Genomic DNA, 16859 nt, shown 5'->3' on the forward strand with positions numbered 1-16859 from the left:
TAGTTTATTTCCTTCTTCACCAACATCCCCTCCCCCCACACACGTGAACATCCTGACCATTCTTCAAAGCATCACAAATTCAATAAAAACTGATGTTAATGTATTCATCTGACGTGATTCAAGATAAAGTTGATTTTAAAAGCAAACAGATGCCAATTATGGGGGCTTCCCAGGTGGCACTAGTGGTAAAGAACCCACTTGCCAATGCAGGAGACACAGGAGACTCAGGTTTAATCCCTGGGTTGGGAAGGTCTTCAGGAGGAGGAAATGGCAACCCGCTCCAGTATTCTTGCCTGGAGAATCCCATGGACAGAGAAGCTTGGTGAGCTACAGTCCACAAGGTCGAAAAGAATCTGATAAGACTGAAGTGATTTAACATGCAAATGTGGGAGGGGACTAGGGCAGGTACCAGTAACACGGGGCATACATTTTTCTAGAGTGTTTATTTTTTATGTTTTGGCCGCACTGTGCGACATATGGGATCTTGGTTCTCCAACCAGGGATCAAACCCCATGCCTCTTGCATTGGGAGCACAGAGTCTTAACCACTGGACCAGCAGGGAAGTCTCTCTAGTGTTCATTGAAATGGGTAGTGATCAACACATATGCATCATATGAGCAGTTATCCAGAATGAGCACATGCAGGAGAGAGGTGCTGTCTGTTTCCTCCTTTCTAGGTCTCAGGTTGATCAGACAGGTAGAGGAGACAGAGTTCACGCTGTCTCACTTTCCTTATGGAGCTTCTCAGGTGAAGTGACTTGTTCAAGTTCATGATTAATACAGAACCAGGTCTCCCTGTGACACATGGGGTTGGCATGACTGGGCTGGGGCTGGGATCCACGTCACCCCGACTGGGAGTCCAGTGTCCTTTCGATGACTCTGTGCTACTGTGGGGTGTGTGACATGTTATGGAGAGAGGGGACTCTGTTATCTGAAGCTCCTTTCCCTTCATCCTTTGCTCCACAAGCCCTAATGGCCAATCTTAGTTTGCCCCCTCTTCTTTTTTTTTTTTTTAAATATTTGTTTATTTAGTTTTGGTTGCGTGGGGTCTTAGTTGCGGCACACAGGCTCTCTAGTTGAGCTGTGGAGGCTCAGTAACTGGAGTACAAGGGCTTAGTTGTCCCGTGGCCTATGGGATCTTAGTTCCCTGACCAGGGACCAAACCCATGCATTGGAAGGCAGATTCTTAATCACTGGGCCCCAGAGAAGTCCCCTGCCCCTCCTCTGTTTCTCCGTCTCTCCCTCACCATGACTCCTTCTTCCCGGGAGGGCTTATGCTTGTGTTCTCACCTCTTCCACAAGACTAATTAGCTGTTCATATTCCTAGATCTACCCACCTCTCACCATCTTTTTTAAACAGAATTTTATTGAACAGTTGAATACCATGTTTCTCAAGGCTTTAAGCTTGCTGCGTAAATAGGCATTCATCCTAAACAATGAAAGAAATTCTCCTTTTGTGCCGGCCTATGTGCAATGGCATTGGCAGTTGGAACAGACTATTGAAAATTTCTTGGAATGTTAAAAATAGGACACTGACACTGGAAACTAACACAACATTGTAAATCAACCGTATTTCAATAAAAAATTTAAAAGAAGAAAAAAAACAGAACATTAAAGTTGTTAGTGTTAATACAAAATATTAACATTATTGTCACTGGGGAATTCCCAAGCTGTCCAGTGGTTAAGACTCTGTGCTTTCAAAGCAAGAGTGTGGGTTCAACCCCTGGTCCGGGAACTAGGATCCTACATGCTGAAAGCCATAGCCAAATAAATGAATAAACCACATTGCTACCACTGACTGATCCTAAAGGGAACCAACCCTGAATATTCGTTGGAAGGACTGATGCTGAAGCTGAAGCTCCAGTACTTTGGATGCTGGGAGAGATTGAGCGCAGGAGAGAAGGGGGTGACAGAGAGTGAGATGGTTGGATGGCATCACCAACTCAATGGACATGAGTTTGCTCAAACTCCAGGAGATGGTGAAGGACAAGGAAGCCTGGCATGCTGCAGTTCACGGGGTCACAGAGTAAGACATGACTTAGCAACTGAACAACCGCAACAACCACTGATTGAATGCTTAGAATATGTCAAACCCTTGCTAAACACTTGACGTCATTTATCATCCACGAATGCGGTGTGAGGGGTACCAGCAAGCTTCCCATTTTTAACATGAGGTGTCTCTTAGTGTCTTCACACTGGAAATGGGCTATTTGACTCTTGCACTGTATTTCAATGACTCGGCTTCTTTAAGAGCTCTGTTTTGGGTCCACTCATGCTGCACTTGGAGCCTCTCTGGGTGATGGTAGAGGTGATCCTCATCCTCTGTGGGTCCAGCTTTAATCCTCTAGTATCTCAGAAGCTGGAGGATGGGGTGGAGTGAAGTCAGCCGGAAGTAGGGGCATCGAGGCTCCATTCACACCTACCTGGGATCACAGAGGGGAGGCCAGGAAGGGCCAGAGAGGGTGGATTCCAGGGTTGAGGATTAGCTGGTGGATCAAGACATCAGTGGGTGAGGAGCTCCGATGCCAAGTCACAAAACCCTAGGCCCTCCTCACTCCTGTCTGTTCTCCCTGTATTTCTAGCAGTCTCAGCAGCTGGAGAACTTGGGGCCTGGATTGGGTCTTGGGGATGCTCATGGCATCCAGAGACCATTTGGGTGAATGTTGTACTCTGCTGTGGGATTCATCTGGGAGACGTCCTGCACAGATGGGCATGGGATAAAACATCCTAAGAGTTGAGGGTGGAGTCTGACTGACTCAAAAGGACTGATAGAGAAGTGGCGATTATCTATTGCAACATAACAGGGCCCTTGGTCCGAAGTCAGGAGTCTGCGGGCTGGGCTGGCCCAGAAGGGCACATGACCTGCACGTCTCTGGGCCGCAAAGCATGGACACACACACTGCCATAAGTAAAATAGACCGCCAGTGGGAATTTGCTGTATGACTCAGGGAACTCAAACCAGGGCTCTGTAACAACCTAAAGGGGTGGGAGGTGGGAGGGAGGTTCAAGAGGGAGGGGACATATGCATATTTATGGCTGATGCACATTGATGTATGGCAGAAACCAACACACTATTGTAAAGCAATTGTCCTTCAATTAAAAATCAATTAAAACAACAACAACAACAAGGGGGGCTGTAGTAGATTATCTTTGAGGGCAGTTTGGATCAATGTATCGGAATACTTGGGAAAAGGGCACTAGGAACATTCTAGCAATACCTGATGGAGTGAGCTGTAATTCCATTAAGCCTCATGACGTCACCTTCCCCATGGAAGCTGGGCCAGGCACTGTGGCTCTCATTTCGTGACCGAGGTCTTCTGGGAAGTTCAGCCAGAAAGAGCAGTTGGGGGACCTGCCCAGCACAGATTGAATGAGACCTGGTGGGGTGGGGAGTGGGGCAGGTCAGGATCCCCAATGAGGGTTAAGCTTTACTCTGAGGTTTGAATTGCAGGTGTACATTCCCAAGAAAGTGAGACATTAGGATGTCATTGGAGAACCCTGGGAAAAGGGGAAGAGCCCTGAGGACTGGGATCAAGTCTGGCATCACTTACCTGACTGCGACAGCGTGAGAGAGGGTTTCTTCATTACGCAGACCGGATCACAGAAGACCACCCAGCTAAAAAAGCAGAGTTCTGAGCTGGAACCCAGCGAATCTGACTCCAAAGCCCTGTCTTTCTCCTTCTGTTCACTTGGGACAGGCCCGGCGTTGTGGGAGAGGAGGCAGAAGGCCGGGAGGGGCGCACCTGGGTGTTTTTCTTTGGGGGGGGGGGGCGTGGTTAGGCCCTGGCACGTGGCCGCTGGATCCCGGAGCCCTGCCTCTGTCTGACTACAAAGGGTTAATGGACCTTGGCCCCCCCTTCCTCCCGCCTCCTCCCGCCTCCACCCCAGGCTCTTCCTGTCCTAAGTTGCAATACCCCATCTGCCTCTCTCCCTTCCCCTCCCACCTCCTCTCAGCTCAAGTTTTCTCGGAGCTCTCCGGGCTCTGGGCCGCAGGGCTGGCCTTCCGGGTTTGAGGTCCTCCGGATTGGGCTGTGTCCCCGCCCCAGTCTCAACCCTCCACTCCCCGACCCGAGGCCCGGGCTCCACTGGGCATACGCGAGGACCGTGTTGCTGTCACTGTCGCGGGCCGCCACTGCCCCAGCCCTGATGGGGGATTGAGAGGCCACAGCTGGCCGGACATGGGCCTCCCCACCGTGCCTGGCCTGCTGCTGCCACTGGTGAGACGGGGAGGGGCCCAGGGAGGAGTGGGCAGGCGGGCGAGGGGCGCCTGGGGCTGGAAAGGGTGGAGGGCCGGGCCGAGCCTCAGGCCTGCGCGGGCCTGCCCTCACACACTGCCCCATTCACCCGCGGCCCAGAGCTGGGGACAGGCTTGGAATGCCAGGAGGGAAATGGACCAGGCCTGGGCAGGCTGGGAATGTGGCGGCAGGTGCCCACAGGGTAAGGAGAGGCAGTTTGATAGGAAATCGAAAGCAATGGGAAAAAGGTGGGTCCTCTCAGAATCTGGATGGTTCTGCCCGGCACGTCGTTGTGTTGGGCCGCGGAGAGGCTAGGCTACCTGGGCGCCGGGCTGAGAATGGAAAGCAGGGGCTGGACGCGGCTCGTGAAGTGGGGAAACTGAGTCCAGGAGAGGCCCTGGGCTGGGGGCGGTGGGCTTGGGATGCTATGTTGGGGGCATTTGGGAAGGGAGTGGGTAACTACATAGGGGCTGGAGATCCCTCGGCCTCCCCAGGCCCAGGCCTCCCGGCCCCCTGGGGGGCACCCTTCACCCTTGGTCTGTGGCCTCTGGCTGTCGGACTGACCCCCCTCCAAGGCCGCAGAACCCCAGGGCCTGTCCCCTGGCCCCCTCCCCCGACCCCAGCAACAGATCACTTGCTTTCTTCTTCCACAGCTCAGTTTGGGGAAGTTGGTAGACACTTGTTTTCGTCACTGGAAAATGTCCCTTTCTCTTGCCTCAGCCTTCTTTCAGTGGATCCTTGACACCCCCCCTCCCCGCCCCCCGCAGTGGTTGGGGGCAGAGACCCAGCCCCTCGCCTCTGCCTAGTTGGGGGGCTGCGTTGGCCGCTTTCTCCTGGTTCACTCTTCCTCTGCCCAGTCGCCCCTCCCCACTTTGACTCCCCCAACCTCTTCTCCCCCCACCCTCCTCCCGCCAGCATCTCCTGCTGTGCGCCCTAATCATTCCTTCTTTTCTGTCCAGTCTCCCCACCAGTCAGACTCCTTGGAGCCTCCTTTTTGAACCTTTCTCTCCGGTTCCTCCCTCTTCTCTGCTCTGGTCCACCTTTCCCGACACTAGTTCCTCACGAAGCACCCCCCCGCCGCCCCCCCATCTCCTTCGTCCATTCTTCCACACCCCCAAGCCCACCTTTCCCTTCTTTCCTGGCTGTTCTCACAGGCTCCCCCCATTTCCCTCTGCAGCCTTCCTGACTCCTCTTCTCTCCTGGGGCAAACCACCCGATCCAGTCCTGTCTCCCTCAGGTACTAGCTGTCTGGACTTGAATGGGTTACGTAACCCTCCACGTCTTGCTTCTTTATCTCTAAGATAGACAGAATAGTCACCACCTCATAATGTCGTTGTTTTGGTTTGTTTTGTATTTAATTTTATTTTATTATTGGGGTATAATTGCTTTACAGTTTGTCTTAGTTTCTGCCGCATAGTGTCGTTTCAAAGATGACATAGATGGATATAGATCAGGTATTTCATTCCTTTATGCCTGCTTGGTGCTGGATACTGTTTTAGGTGCTGGTAGTGAACATAGTCTTTGCCTTCACGGGATTTCTGATCTAGTGGAGGAACAGAGTATGGCAAACAGAAAGCACTCAATATTAATGAGAGCTTTTCTATTGTTAGTAGTAATAGTGTGTGTGTGTGTGTTGCTTAGTCATGTCCAGCTCTTTGTGACCCCATGGACTGTAGCCCGCCAGGCTTCTCTGTCCATGGAATTTCCCAGGCAGGAATTCTGGAGTGGGTAGCCACTGCCTTCTCCAGGGGATCTTTGGTTTCCAGGGGATCTTTGGGATCCAGGGATGGAACCCGGGTCTCCTGCATTGCATGCAGATTCTTTACTGTCTGAGTCACCAGGGAAGCCAGTAGTGGTGGTTATTGCTCAGTGGCTTCTGCATTTGGAAAATAGAGATACAGGGGGCCTGGAAAGATAAAGAAAGGTGTCAGGTGCCTGGGGTTGCGGCTGATCCAGCCCAGGTTGGGGTGTGACAGCTAAGGGAACAAGCTTAGCCTGGAACTGAAGGGGACAAAGGAGGCGTGCGGTGCTGGGTAAGGCTTCCCTGGGCCAGTCAATGAGCAGTGCAGGGAATACTGTGTGTGTGAGGGGAGAGAGGGTGGTGGAGGTGGGAAGAATGCAGGAGACACTGTGAAGGAGCACACGAGATCTTGCTGCACCCAAAGAGCTTACAATCTTGTAGCCAAGACAGCTTACAGAAAAACAAATTATTTTAACGATCTCGGGGAAAACGCCCACAAAAGCGTGATGTGGTGCCCTGGAACACCAATGGGAGGCAGAACCAGGAGCGGGGTGAGTGCTGTCCTGTCTGCGGATCAGTGCCCAGCTCCCTCCCCAGTCACCCATCTCTGACCTAACTAAGAAGTCTTTTGTGTCTTCATCTCATCTTCCCTGGCATTCCTCTGGGACCTGCACCTCAAAGGTGCTCCTCCCCGGTTTGTTGAATGAATAAAGGATGGAATGAGGGAGGGAACGCCTCCTGGAAATTGGGTTTTGGAGCTGAGATTTGAAGTCACAGACAAGCAGGAGGCTGAAAAAAGGGACACTGGTCCGAGGGAGACTTTGGGCTTCCTTGGTGACGCTAGTGGTAAAGAACCTGCCTGCCAGTGCAAGAGACACAAGAGACACAGCCTCGCTCCCTGGGTTGGGAAGATCTCCTGGAGGAAGAGGAAATGGCAACCCGCTCCAGTATTCTTGCCTGGAAAATCCCATGGACAGAGGAGCCTGGTCGGCCACAGTTCATGGGGTCGCAAAGAGTCAGACACGACTGAAGCGACTTAGCACACACGGCCTGGAGGAACAGAACAATGGGGTTGTGTGTTGGAGGCTGGTGGTGGCAAGAAGCTCAGTGTCTTGACTGTTAGGGGTAAGACTCTGTTGAGGTACAAAAAAAAGTGAGAGGGGCTCCCCTGGTGTTCCAGAGGCTAAGACTCTTGAGCTGTCAATGCTGGGGCCCTGGCTTTGATCCCTGGGTGGGGAACTAGATCCCACATGCCACAACTAAGACCCTGCACAGCAAAATAAATAAATAAAAATAAATAGTAAAAAGAAAAAGAAAAAGTGAGAAAGAGAAAATTGAAGGAAGTAGGGGAAGGGACAGAGAGAGAATCTTGACTGTGATCCCTGGTAGAGGAATTCCGTTCATTCATTCATTTCTTCATAAATGATTCTCTCAGGTCCGCTGTGTCCAGGAATGTGTCCAGAAGAGTAGCAGGTACCTCTTCAAGTTCTCATTCAGGGAAGGAAGGAGTGACCTACGGAAATGATGTTCAGGGTCAGGCGAGAAAGATTCCTACACCTGTGGGTGCAAGTTGAAGCTTGAATGCAGATAAGCAAGGGTGTAGGCTGGACTGGAGCAGGGAATAGGCGAGAAGACAGTGGCAACAATCTGGGAGTGAGGCATCCCATGGAGAGGGCTGAGAGATGACGGAGGAGGTCTGGCAAGATGGACTACGGACCCGGATTGTGGCATGGGAGGGATGGGGACCCTGAGGAGAGAAGGGTGGCCAAGACAAGTTGATGCTGTGATATCTGTCTGGTCGATGGGTTTTGTTTGGGGGCATGTAGAAGGTCTGGGAATTCGCCAAGTGAAGTGCATATCTGACAGGCTCAAGCAGAGGTTCTCACACCCTTATCAGCCTCGTGTTCAGGCAGAAATGTTCAGACTCTTATCTGTAAGCGCTGCCTTCACTCACCAGGGATGCTCAAAAGGAGTGGAAGGCTTGCCAGCGTCTCCTGTGAGACTGTGCAAGTGGCTGTGCGAGTGTGTGGGAAGGAGGGAGGAGTTTTCCCCAGGAGATAAATATATTCCTACAGCCCAGCACTGACTCCCATCTTCCCACTTTGGTTATCACTGGCTTTTACTGGAGTGGAAGAGAGATAGTCATGAAATCAATCAATCAAACCACATTTATTTTGCCCCTATAGTTCTGTGTGCGGGGGATTAGACAGTATCTCTGACCAAAATACTTTCAGATCTCTCATCGCATAGTTTATGGTCTACTTGGGGAGATTATTATCTAGTCACCCAAAGCTGTTATGTTATGGTAAGAGCCCAAAATAGATATAATAAATTCATGGTTTTAAAGTTCACAGGGTGGGGTTTGCATGGGATATGCTGGAAGGGGGGAAGCCTCGCTGATGGGGGGCTTCAGGGGAGGGAGGCCGGGCCTCAGCAGAGCCTTGGAGGAGAAGCTGTCTTAAGCTCCCCAAAGATTTTGACATCAAATGAACAAAACGCACTTTAATGAAGAAGTGAATGGGGGATGGAGAGTGAGGCGGCTGGTCAGAGCGAGACCACAGGGTCTCGCTCTGCTGTCAGCTCTTCCACCCCCACGCTGCAGGCCCAGCGCAGGAAGTCGCACTTAAAAGCCTCCCCAGGCGGAAGTTGTGGGGGAGTTGGAGGGGTGCTGGGCCACCTCCTCAACTGTCTCTCCACAGGCACCCCAGCTTCCTGCCTTTGCCCTGCTCCAGGCCACAGACACTCAGGTTGACTGGGGTCTGGGCGCTCAAAGCTCACCCTCTGTTTCTACTGTTTTACTGCAAGCCTTCCAATGTAGGAGACATAAGAAATGCGGGTTCAATCCCTGGGTCCGGACGATCCTCTGCAGGAGGGCATGGCAACCCACTCCAGTGTTCTTGCTGGAGAGTCCCATGGACAGAGGAGCCTGGCAGGCTACTGTTCATAGGGTCTCAAAGAGTCAGACAAGACTGAAGCAACTTAGCACAACACACACTGCAAGATGCAGTGGCTAAAGATGTGCTCGGTGCCGAGGGATGGTGCCCACTAGTGGGGGGACCTGAGGCCCTGGCTCCTAGGTTCCAAGTGGGCTGGCTGGGGGTGCAGGTGGGGACTAGGGGGGCCCCCCTGGGGACATGATGCTGGTTGTCTTCCATCCCTGCTTACTTGCTCCCTCCCTCATGGAACTGGGCGTTCAGGGCTCTGGAGTTTTTCTTGTGCAGCCTGTGGGCTTGCGGGAGGAGCTGAAGAGCCTCAGAACTGGCCTTGTTTCCTAAGGATTGTTCAAGGACCCCAGGGAGGTCCCCAAGCCCAACCCAGCTGGCCAGAACCAGCTGAGCTGTGGGAAGGCAGTGAACTCAGCTGGGAGGGCAGCCTTGGTTCGCTCCCTTCTGGACATAGGGCGCTCCCTTCTGGAGCTAGGGCAGGTCAGGGGGCCCTCGTTGTCGGGGGACAGGCAGAGCTGGGAGGAGGAGGGGTCTGGGTGAGGCTGAGTCTAAAGGAAGGATGCTGAGGGGTGGGAAGGAGCTGAGTGGCCCTCCGGGAGGGGGAGGGGCGGGTAGTGACCTGAGAGGGGGAAGCCCGAGGTCACCGGAGATTTCCCTTTGGGATGGAATGGGATAGGGAGCCATTTCCCGAAAAAGTGGGCCAAGAGGGACTGAGACCCATGGCCTGGCTGTTTGAAGGAGGAGGGGAGGAAGGGGGGCGCTGCGTGGGGATAGAGCCTGGCCCCCAGGAGGAGGGAATCAGATGGGGTCCAGATTGCGTGCGGGGTCCTGGTCCCATCAGCCTTTCAGCTGACTCATGACCCTTGAGGAGCCGGGGGAAGCGACGGGTCCCCTCTCCCTCCCCTGGATTCCCTCCCTCCCTCTGGCCTGAGTCACTGGGCGGAGCTGCTGGGAAAAGATTTCCCTTTCCCGGATCTGAGTTAACCCCCAAATTGCTGGGGATTGCAGCACGAGGCATGTGGCCTGAGAAAGCCTCTTTCCCTCCTTCTTGGGAAGCTGATTTCCTCATCAACCCACAGTCCCTGGAAAGCTGCACCCCCACCCCCTCAAACCCTGGCCCAGACCTGGACCCCCGCCCCCATTCTTTTTCCTGATGCTGTCTCTGCAAGTTGGCTCTGCTTCCAGCCGCCTGGAATGTAGTTCCAAGGTCCTGTGACCTTAGATGCTATGAGGCCTTCTTCGGGAAAGGAACTGCACATACAGGATTGGGAAGCCCTTCCCATAAACATCCCCAAACTCTTCCTGTTGCCCTGGAAGCCCCAGGCCTGTTGTCAGGGGCTGTGGCACGGGGCTGGGGTGGCTAGGGAAGGGTGCTGGCCCTGGGTAGGGGAGGCGCCCTACAGGATTGCAGCTGGGTTTCTGAGTATAGCTTCCTTTGGCTGGCGCTGGGGCTGGGGCTGGGGCTTCTAACTGCTGCAGCGACACCCAGCGGGGAACTGGGTGGTGACCTGCCTATAGCTTACCTGCTCTGGGCTGCCAAGCCCTCCTGTCCTGGCTGGGGTCTCTGGGCTCTGATTAGCCTGTTGCTCTCAAAGTTTAACAGGGCTTCCCTGGTGGCTCAGCAGTAAAGAATCCGCCTGCCAGTGCAGTAGACATAGAAGACTTGGGTTCGATCCCTGGGTTGGGAAGATCCCCTGGAGGAGGAAATGGCAACCCACTCCAGTATTCTTGCCTGGAGAATCCCATGGACAGAGGAGCCTGGTGGGCTACAGTCCATGGGGTCGCCAAGAGTCGGATATGACAATGTAATACAGGAAAGGGCACAACCCTATAGGTTCGCCTCTGTGAATGTTCACGAAGTGAATACACCGTGAGCACAGCACCCAGATGGAGAAATGCCACCTTAACCTTTAGGGCTGCTCATTGGAAGGAAAGGCCTGTTCTCAACCCCTCAACTGAACACCTGCCCTGGTCCAGTCCTGAGAGCTGGTTTGGGGAAACAAGGATAAAGTACAAGCCGCACCTGGGATCTTGCAGCCTTGGGTTGGAGGGAAGAGGATGGGAGAATGAGAGAACAAAGGCGACAGCACAGTGCCGGTAGCTCAGGCGGAGTGTAGGTGGGGGCGTCCCAGGGAGAAGGTTCGAGAAGGCTTTAGACTTGCTACCTCTGTGATCCCCATCCTTCCTTTCCTGAGGGTCCTCCTCCATCTGACTCCTCCCCAGGTGCTTCCAGCTCTGTTGGCAGATGTGTACCCCGCAGGGGTTCAGGGGCTGGTCCCTCACCCCGGGGACCTGGAGAAGAGAGAGAGTCCCTGTCCCCAAGGAAAATATAACCACCCACAAAATAGCACCATTTGCTGCACCAAGTGCCACAAAGGTAGGAGAAAGATCTCCGTGGAACTCCTCAGTCAGGAGGCCCTGCTTCTTCCTTTGCATTTTCCAGATGTTCTAGAACCTGGCTTGGTTGCCTCTCCTGGTCTGGGGCTTTCTCCCTCCTTTCCTCTCCTAGGGACTTTGGGAGGTGCCCAGGCTATCTTCCCAGGCCTGGAGCTCCTCCCCTGAGCTCCTGGCTGCAGCCTAATTCCAGCCCCTGAATCACAGGTACCTATCTGTACAATGACTGTCCGGGTCCAGGGCGAGACACGGACTGCAGGGTGTGTGCCCCTGGCACCTACACTGCCTTGGAGAACCATCTCAGACGATGCCTGAGCTGCTCCAGGTGCCGGGACGGTGAGTCTCAGGAGGGCGCAGGGCTCTGAACAGACTGGGTCAGGTGGGTGTTCGGAGGGGTGTGCGGTCTGTTTCTAGGGGAGGGGACGGGTGTGTGCTGCTGGGGGTGAGTAGGGATGTTCATGCACAAGTGACTGAGTGCATGGCTGTGAGTGCGCGTTACACAGAGAGACACACCAGATGAGGACCATGGGGGCTCATACCCCATCTCCTCCCCTCACCAGAAATGTTCCAGGTGGAGATTTCGCCTTGTGTAGTGGACCGGGACACTGTGTGCGGCTGCAGGAAGAACCAGTACCGGGAATACTGGGGTGAAACTGGCTTCCGGTGTCTGAACTGCAGCCTCTGTCCCAATGGCACAGTGAATATCCCCTGTAAGCATGGCTCTCCCAACCCCGCTCCTTGCCCCATCTCCGTCTCCAGAGGAGGGTCCTCACCTTGCTGTACCCTGCCCCTCCTAGCCCTCCCTCTTGCACTCAGGGTGAGGGGCGTCCTCTCTCAGCTGTGCTGCTTGTTTCCCCACAGGCCAGGAGAGACAGGACACCATCTGCCACTGCCATATGGGCTTCTTTCTTAAAGGCGCCAAGTGCATCTCCTGTCATGAGTGAGTCCTTCTGCCAGCTGCTGGGCACTGGATTGGGGTGGGAGGATGGAGAGGTTCTAGGGGGTGCTTTTGCTCCCACGGGATGCTTTTTTGTTTTTGTAAATTTTTATTTATTTATTGGCTGCGAGAGGGCTTTCTCTCACTGAGGAGAGCAGGGGTTACCCTCTAGTTTTGGTGCACGGCCTTCTCATTGTGGTGGCTTCTCTTGTCGCAGAGCACAGGCTCTAGGGCACTCGAGCTTCTGTAGTTGTGGCACGTGGGCTAGAGTTGCGGCTCTGAGAGCCGGGGCTCAGTCGTTGTGGCGCACAGCCATAGCTGCCTTGAGGCATGTGGGATCTTCCCGACCCAGGGATCAAATCCATGTCTCCTGCATTGGCAGGCAGATTCTTAACCACTGGACCACAAGGGAAGCCCGCTACTGGCTGTTTGGTATGGGAGACACTTCATGTCGAGATACCAGCCAGTCTTCCCTGCCCCCAACATGTTCAGAAATCTTATGAAGTCTTTGAGGAATAGAGGCTCATACCCTCAAGGACTTGCAGTTCCTTTTAGACATTCAGATCTTTTTCTGAAGACATTCAGATTCTTGGGAAACAGACTCTGCTATTGATTCTAGGAATACACGCTTACATCTTTGAAATCAGACTGCATCTTACAACAGTTGATGGCACAGGTGACAGCTGTGTATAAGATGTAAATGATGCCTTTGATTGTTGATCTTAGGTTTGATACAGCATGGTCTTTCTTTCCCAGTCCTTTTGACCACACCTCCTCACTCCTTCTTGCTTTGCACACTTGCTTCCAAAGAGGAAACTCCGAGGGCCCTAAAGTTGAATTGCCCTGGGTTTAAACCTCAGGCTAGCCACTGTATTGGCTGTGTGAGCTTGAGCCAGTGACTTAACATCTCTGAGCCTTAGTTCTTCTTTACCTTTAAAGTAAAGATAATGACATCAGGTTGGCAAAGTTGTTAAGAACCACAAAACATAACTACAAAGTGTCTGATGAGAAATTAGTTTCTTTTTCCCACTAGTCTCTTTTTCTTAAAATCACTTTTACACCCTTTCCATGTGGTTCTCTGTGTGAGCTTGTGAAGTGGGCAAAATCAGCTCTCCTTGTTTGCAGATTCCTGCGGAGAACTCACCTCCTCAAGTTCCTTCCAAAACCCTTGATGTAGTTCTCATCCTTCCGTGCTGCCTGATGCCAGCTCCCAACATGGGAAATTGTTCTAGTGTTCTCTGGCTTCCCCCAGCAAGATGTGTTTTTTAATGGTTCACACGTGTGCTAGACCCCCTCTCAAAGTCAGGTGCTGTCATCAGCAGTGTCGTCTAGAGAAAAAGTTCTTGAATCTCTCTGCCACTGGATTCTCATCAGTAAAACAATGATAAAATAATTCAAAGGACTTCCCTGGTGGTCCAGTGGCTAAGATTCTTCTCTCCCAATGCAGGGAATCTGGGTTCCTTGATCATGGAACTAGATCCCACATGCCACAACTAAGACTCATTGCAGCCAAATATTTAAAAACAAACAACAACAACAAAAACAGTTCAATGACAGTCAGCATGTATAAGCGTTTACTATATGTCAGGCATAATTATTTTACTTAATCCTTAGTCCAAGTAGGATCCCTGTTTTACTGATGAGAAAACCGAGGCTTACAGGTGAAGTGATGTGCCTGTAGTCACACAACCAGTCTGGTGACTCTGACTCTGACAGGTGGCTCGGTGGTAAAGAATTCACCTGCCAATGCAGAAGACACAGGAGACACTCATTCAATCCTGGGTCAGGAAGATCCCCTGGAGAAGGAAATGGCAACCCACTCTAGTATTCTTGCCTGGGAAATCCCATGGACAGAGGAGCCTGGGGGGCTACAGTCCACGAGGTCACAAAGAGTCAGATGTGATGAGCACGCACACACTTTTAACTCTTTCTCTACACAGCCTCTTCAAGATCAAATCCAACTCTAAAATGAAATGATTCTGGGATCAGCTAATTTTTTTTTCCTTCCACTGCATCTGTTGCCAAGATAGGATTAATTTCCATTCTATCGCAAGATAGCTAAATATTTGTAAAGGGCAGAATTTCCAACAATCTGTATGGGTCTTTCTATTTTTTCCCTCCTATATTCCTCTTCATGGGGGGCCCCTACTCACCAGCACTATCTCTTCTTTTAGTTGTAAGAACAAGGAGTGCGAGAAGTTATGTCCAACCCGACCTTCAACTGGTAAAGACTCTCAGGACCCAGGTGAGGAGAACTATCCTAATGCCCAACCAAGCCCAGGGGCCTTTTCCTGGTCTTGCCCCCGCCCCCATCCATCCGGTCCTGCCCTCGCCTCTGACCACCTTCTGCTCTGTCTCCAGGCACTACAGTACTATTACCCCTGGTGATTGTCTTCGGGCTTTGCCTGGCATCCTTCGCCTCTGTCGTCTTAGCATGTCGCTACCAGCGGTGGAAGCCCAAGCTCTACTCCATCAGTGAGTGGGGACTTTGGGAGGACAAGGGGATAAGGGAGGGTGGGGTGCACAGGCACGGAGGGAGATTAAGGGTATCCTCTTAGTTCCCTGCCAAGGACCCCGCTGGCCCGAGCTGATACGGGATGGCTGGTGAGAGCTCGTACTGCATCAGTGATTCTTTCGTCCCTGGGGTCACATAGGCCCTGAAGCGTGTCACCACAAGGGCCCACCACCAGTCCTGCGATGGGCACTAGGGCTGAGAGAGGAAGTGAAATTTGTGACGCTCTGTTTCTTTTTTTCTCAGTTTGCGGGCAGTCGACTCTGGTAAAAGAGGTAAGTTGATACCGGGGAATGACCCCCAGGCTTCCCTAATGGTCCACTACTACCTGGTAACACCCAAAGCACCCAGAATCAACCTTTCACCCTAGGTCTCCCCTGATTCCCTCTAGCCCGGCTCCCATCCATAATCCAGAAGAACTGGGGCTATGGGGCTGTTTATCCTCTTGCGCTAATGCTGTGCCGTCCCTTCCTCAGGGGGAGCCAGAACTCCTGGTCCCGGCCCCAGGCTTCAACCCCACCACCACCATCTGCTTCAACTCCACCCCAAGTTCCAGTCCTGTCTCCATTCCCCCTTACATCTCCTGTGACCGGTCCAACTTCGGAGCCGTCGCATCTCCCTCCAGCGAGACGGCCCCGCCCCATCTAAAGGCTGGCCCCATCCTCCCGGGGCCTCCGGCCTCCACCCACCTCTGTACCCCGGGGCCTCCGGCCTCCACCCACCTCTGTACCCCGGGGCCTCCGGCCTCCACCCACCTCTGCACCCCAGTTCAGAAGTGGGAAGCCAGCGCCCCCAGCGCCCCCGATCAGCTCGCAGATGGTGAGTTCCTCATTCATCCTCTCTGGGAACACCGGCCCCTCCGGGGAGGCGGGTGGGCGGGGCGCCCTGAGTTGCGAGCGCGGTGCGGGGCCAGGCCGGAGGGCCGCCGCTCCAGGCTCACCGCGCTGCCTCCCCGCAGCCGACCCCGCGACCCTGTACGCGGTGGTGGACGGCGTGCCCCCGTCGCGCTGGAAGGAGTTGGTGCGGCGGCTGGGACTGAGCGAGCACGAGATCGAACGGCTGGAGCTGGAGAACGGGCGCCACCTGCGCGAGGCGCAGTACAGCATGCTGGCGGCCTGGCGGCGGCGCACGCCGCGCCGCGAGGCCACGCTGGAGCTGCTGGGCCGCGTGCTCAGGGACATGGACCTGCTGGGTTGCCTGGAAAACATAGAGGAGGCGCTGGGTGGCGCCGCCCGCCTCGCGTCCGAGCCCCGCCTTCTCCGGTGAAGCCCCGCCCCTCCGACTGCGGGCCTCCCCGCCCTGCAGACGGCTGCTTCCTTCCTGTGCCAGGCAGCCCGGAAGGATCTGCGAGATGCCCTGTGGACCTCCTGTTTTTTTTTTTTTTTTTTCTGGAGAGGAAGTCTTGGAGGAGCAGGCACGATCTGGCAGCCACTGACCTGGTGCTACTCACTCAGTGTACATAGCTTTTCTCAGCTGCCTGAGTGTGTGTCTGTGTGTAGTGTGTCTGCGTGCAGTGCGTGTGTTTGTGTCTCTGTATGTGCGTCTGTGTGATGTGGAGTGTGTGTACTCGTGAGAGAGGCCGAGTGTGCCCGGAGCCCAAGGCAGTGGTTGCGAAGATGAGGGGCGCCCTGCCTTATTGCCTGTTTTTTGGGCTTGGAGAACTCAGCAAGGCGACTTGGGGAACCTACGTCGGTCCCTGAGCCGGTTTCGCAGTAGATAAGCCATCTTTGTATCCACTCTGCACATCCACTCATCCACTCTGTACACTAATAGAAACTTTGTTGCCCTGCCTGGACCAGCTGAACTGTCCCCAGGCAGCGGGGGAGCACAGAACAATGGGGCCTCCCAAGGGAGCTGTTCAGTTCAGTTCAGTCGCTCAGTCGTGTCCGACTCTTTGCGACCCTGTGAATCGCAGGGACTTCTGTAAATACACTAAAATCTTCCAATTAAAGCTCTGCCCTGGAGGGACTGGTTTTTCTGAGTGATGATGCTGTTGTGGGAGGCTGGGGAGGAGGAGGCCAGAGCCCTGATCCTGGTGGGGCACAGATGGAGTCAACCTGTGCTCAGTCTGGTACAACCACCCTGACCCCCACCCC

General features: G+C 53.7%; 1 protein-coding gene and 1 long non-coding RNA gene across 5 annotated transcripts; one reads left to right on the forward strand and one right to left on the reverse strand.

Annotated features, from left to right (window-relative positions):
* Window positions 1-83: 83 nt before the first annotated feature.
* Window positions 84-4031, reverse strand: LOC133248265 (uncharacterized). 4 transcript variants are annotated; one of them, XR_009736645.1, is made up of 3 exons: window positions 3944-4031; window positions 3551-3615; window positions 84-3351 (listed from the first exon to the last, which is right to left on the reverse strand). It is a non-coding gene; the product is annotated as an uncharacterized LOC133248265 (long non-coding RNA). The 4 variants fall into 4 exon arrangements; XR_009736646.1 differs by having other exon boundaries at window positions 84-3376; XR_009736643.1 differs by lacking the exon at window positions 3944-4031 and having other exon boundaries at window positions 1346-2485; window positions 3218-3351; window positions 3551-3840.
* Window positions 3891-16731, forward strand: TNFRSF1A (TNF receptor superfamily member 1A). The gene is made up of 10 exons (XM_061418157.1): window positions 3891-4216; window positions 11144-11297; window positions 11522-11650; window positions 11875-12024; window positions 12176-12254; window positions 14426-14496; window positions 14613-14726; window positions 15010-15038; window positions 15240-15582; window positions 15722-16731. The coding sequence occupies exons 1-10, from the start codon at window positions 4178-4180 to the stop codon at window positions 16027-16029; spliced, it is 1416 nt and encodes a 471-aa protein (XP_061274141.1). The 5' UTR covers window positions 3891-4177; the 3' UTR covers window positions 16030-16731.
* The last annotated feature ends 128 nt before the right edge of the window (window positions 16732-16859 follow it).

The sequence above is a fragment of the Bos javanicus genome, chromosome 5, assembly GCF_032452875.1.
Source record: "Bos javanicus breed banteng chromosome 5, ARS-OSU_banteng_1.0, whole genome shotgun sequence".
Taxonomy (NCBI): Eukaryota; Metazoa; Chordata; class Mammalia; order Artiodactyla; family Bovidae; genus Bos; species Bos javanicus.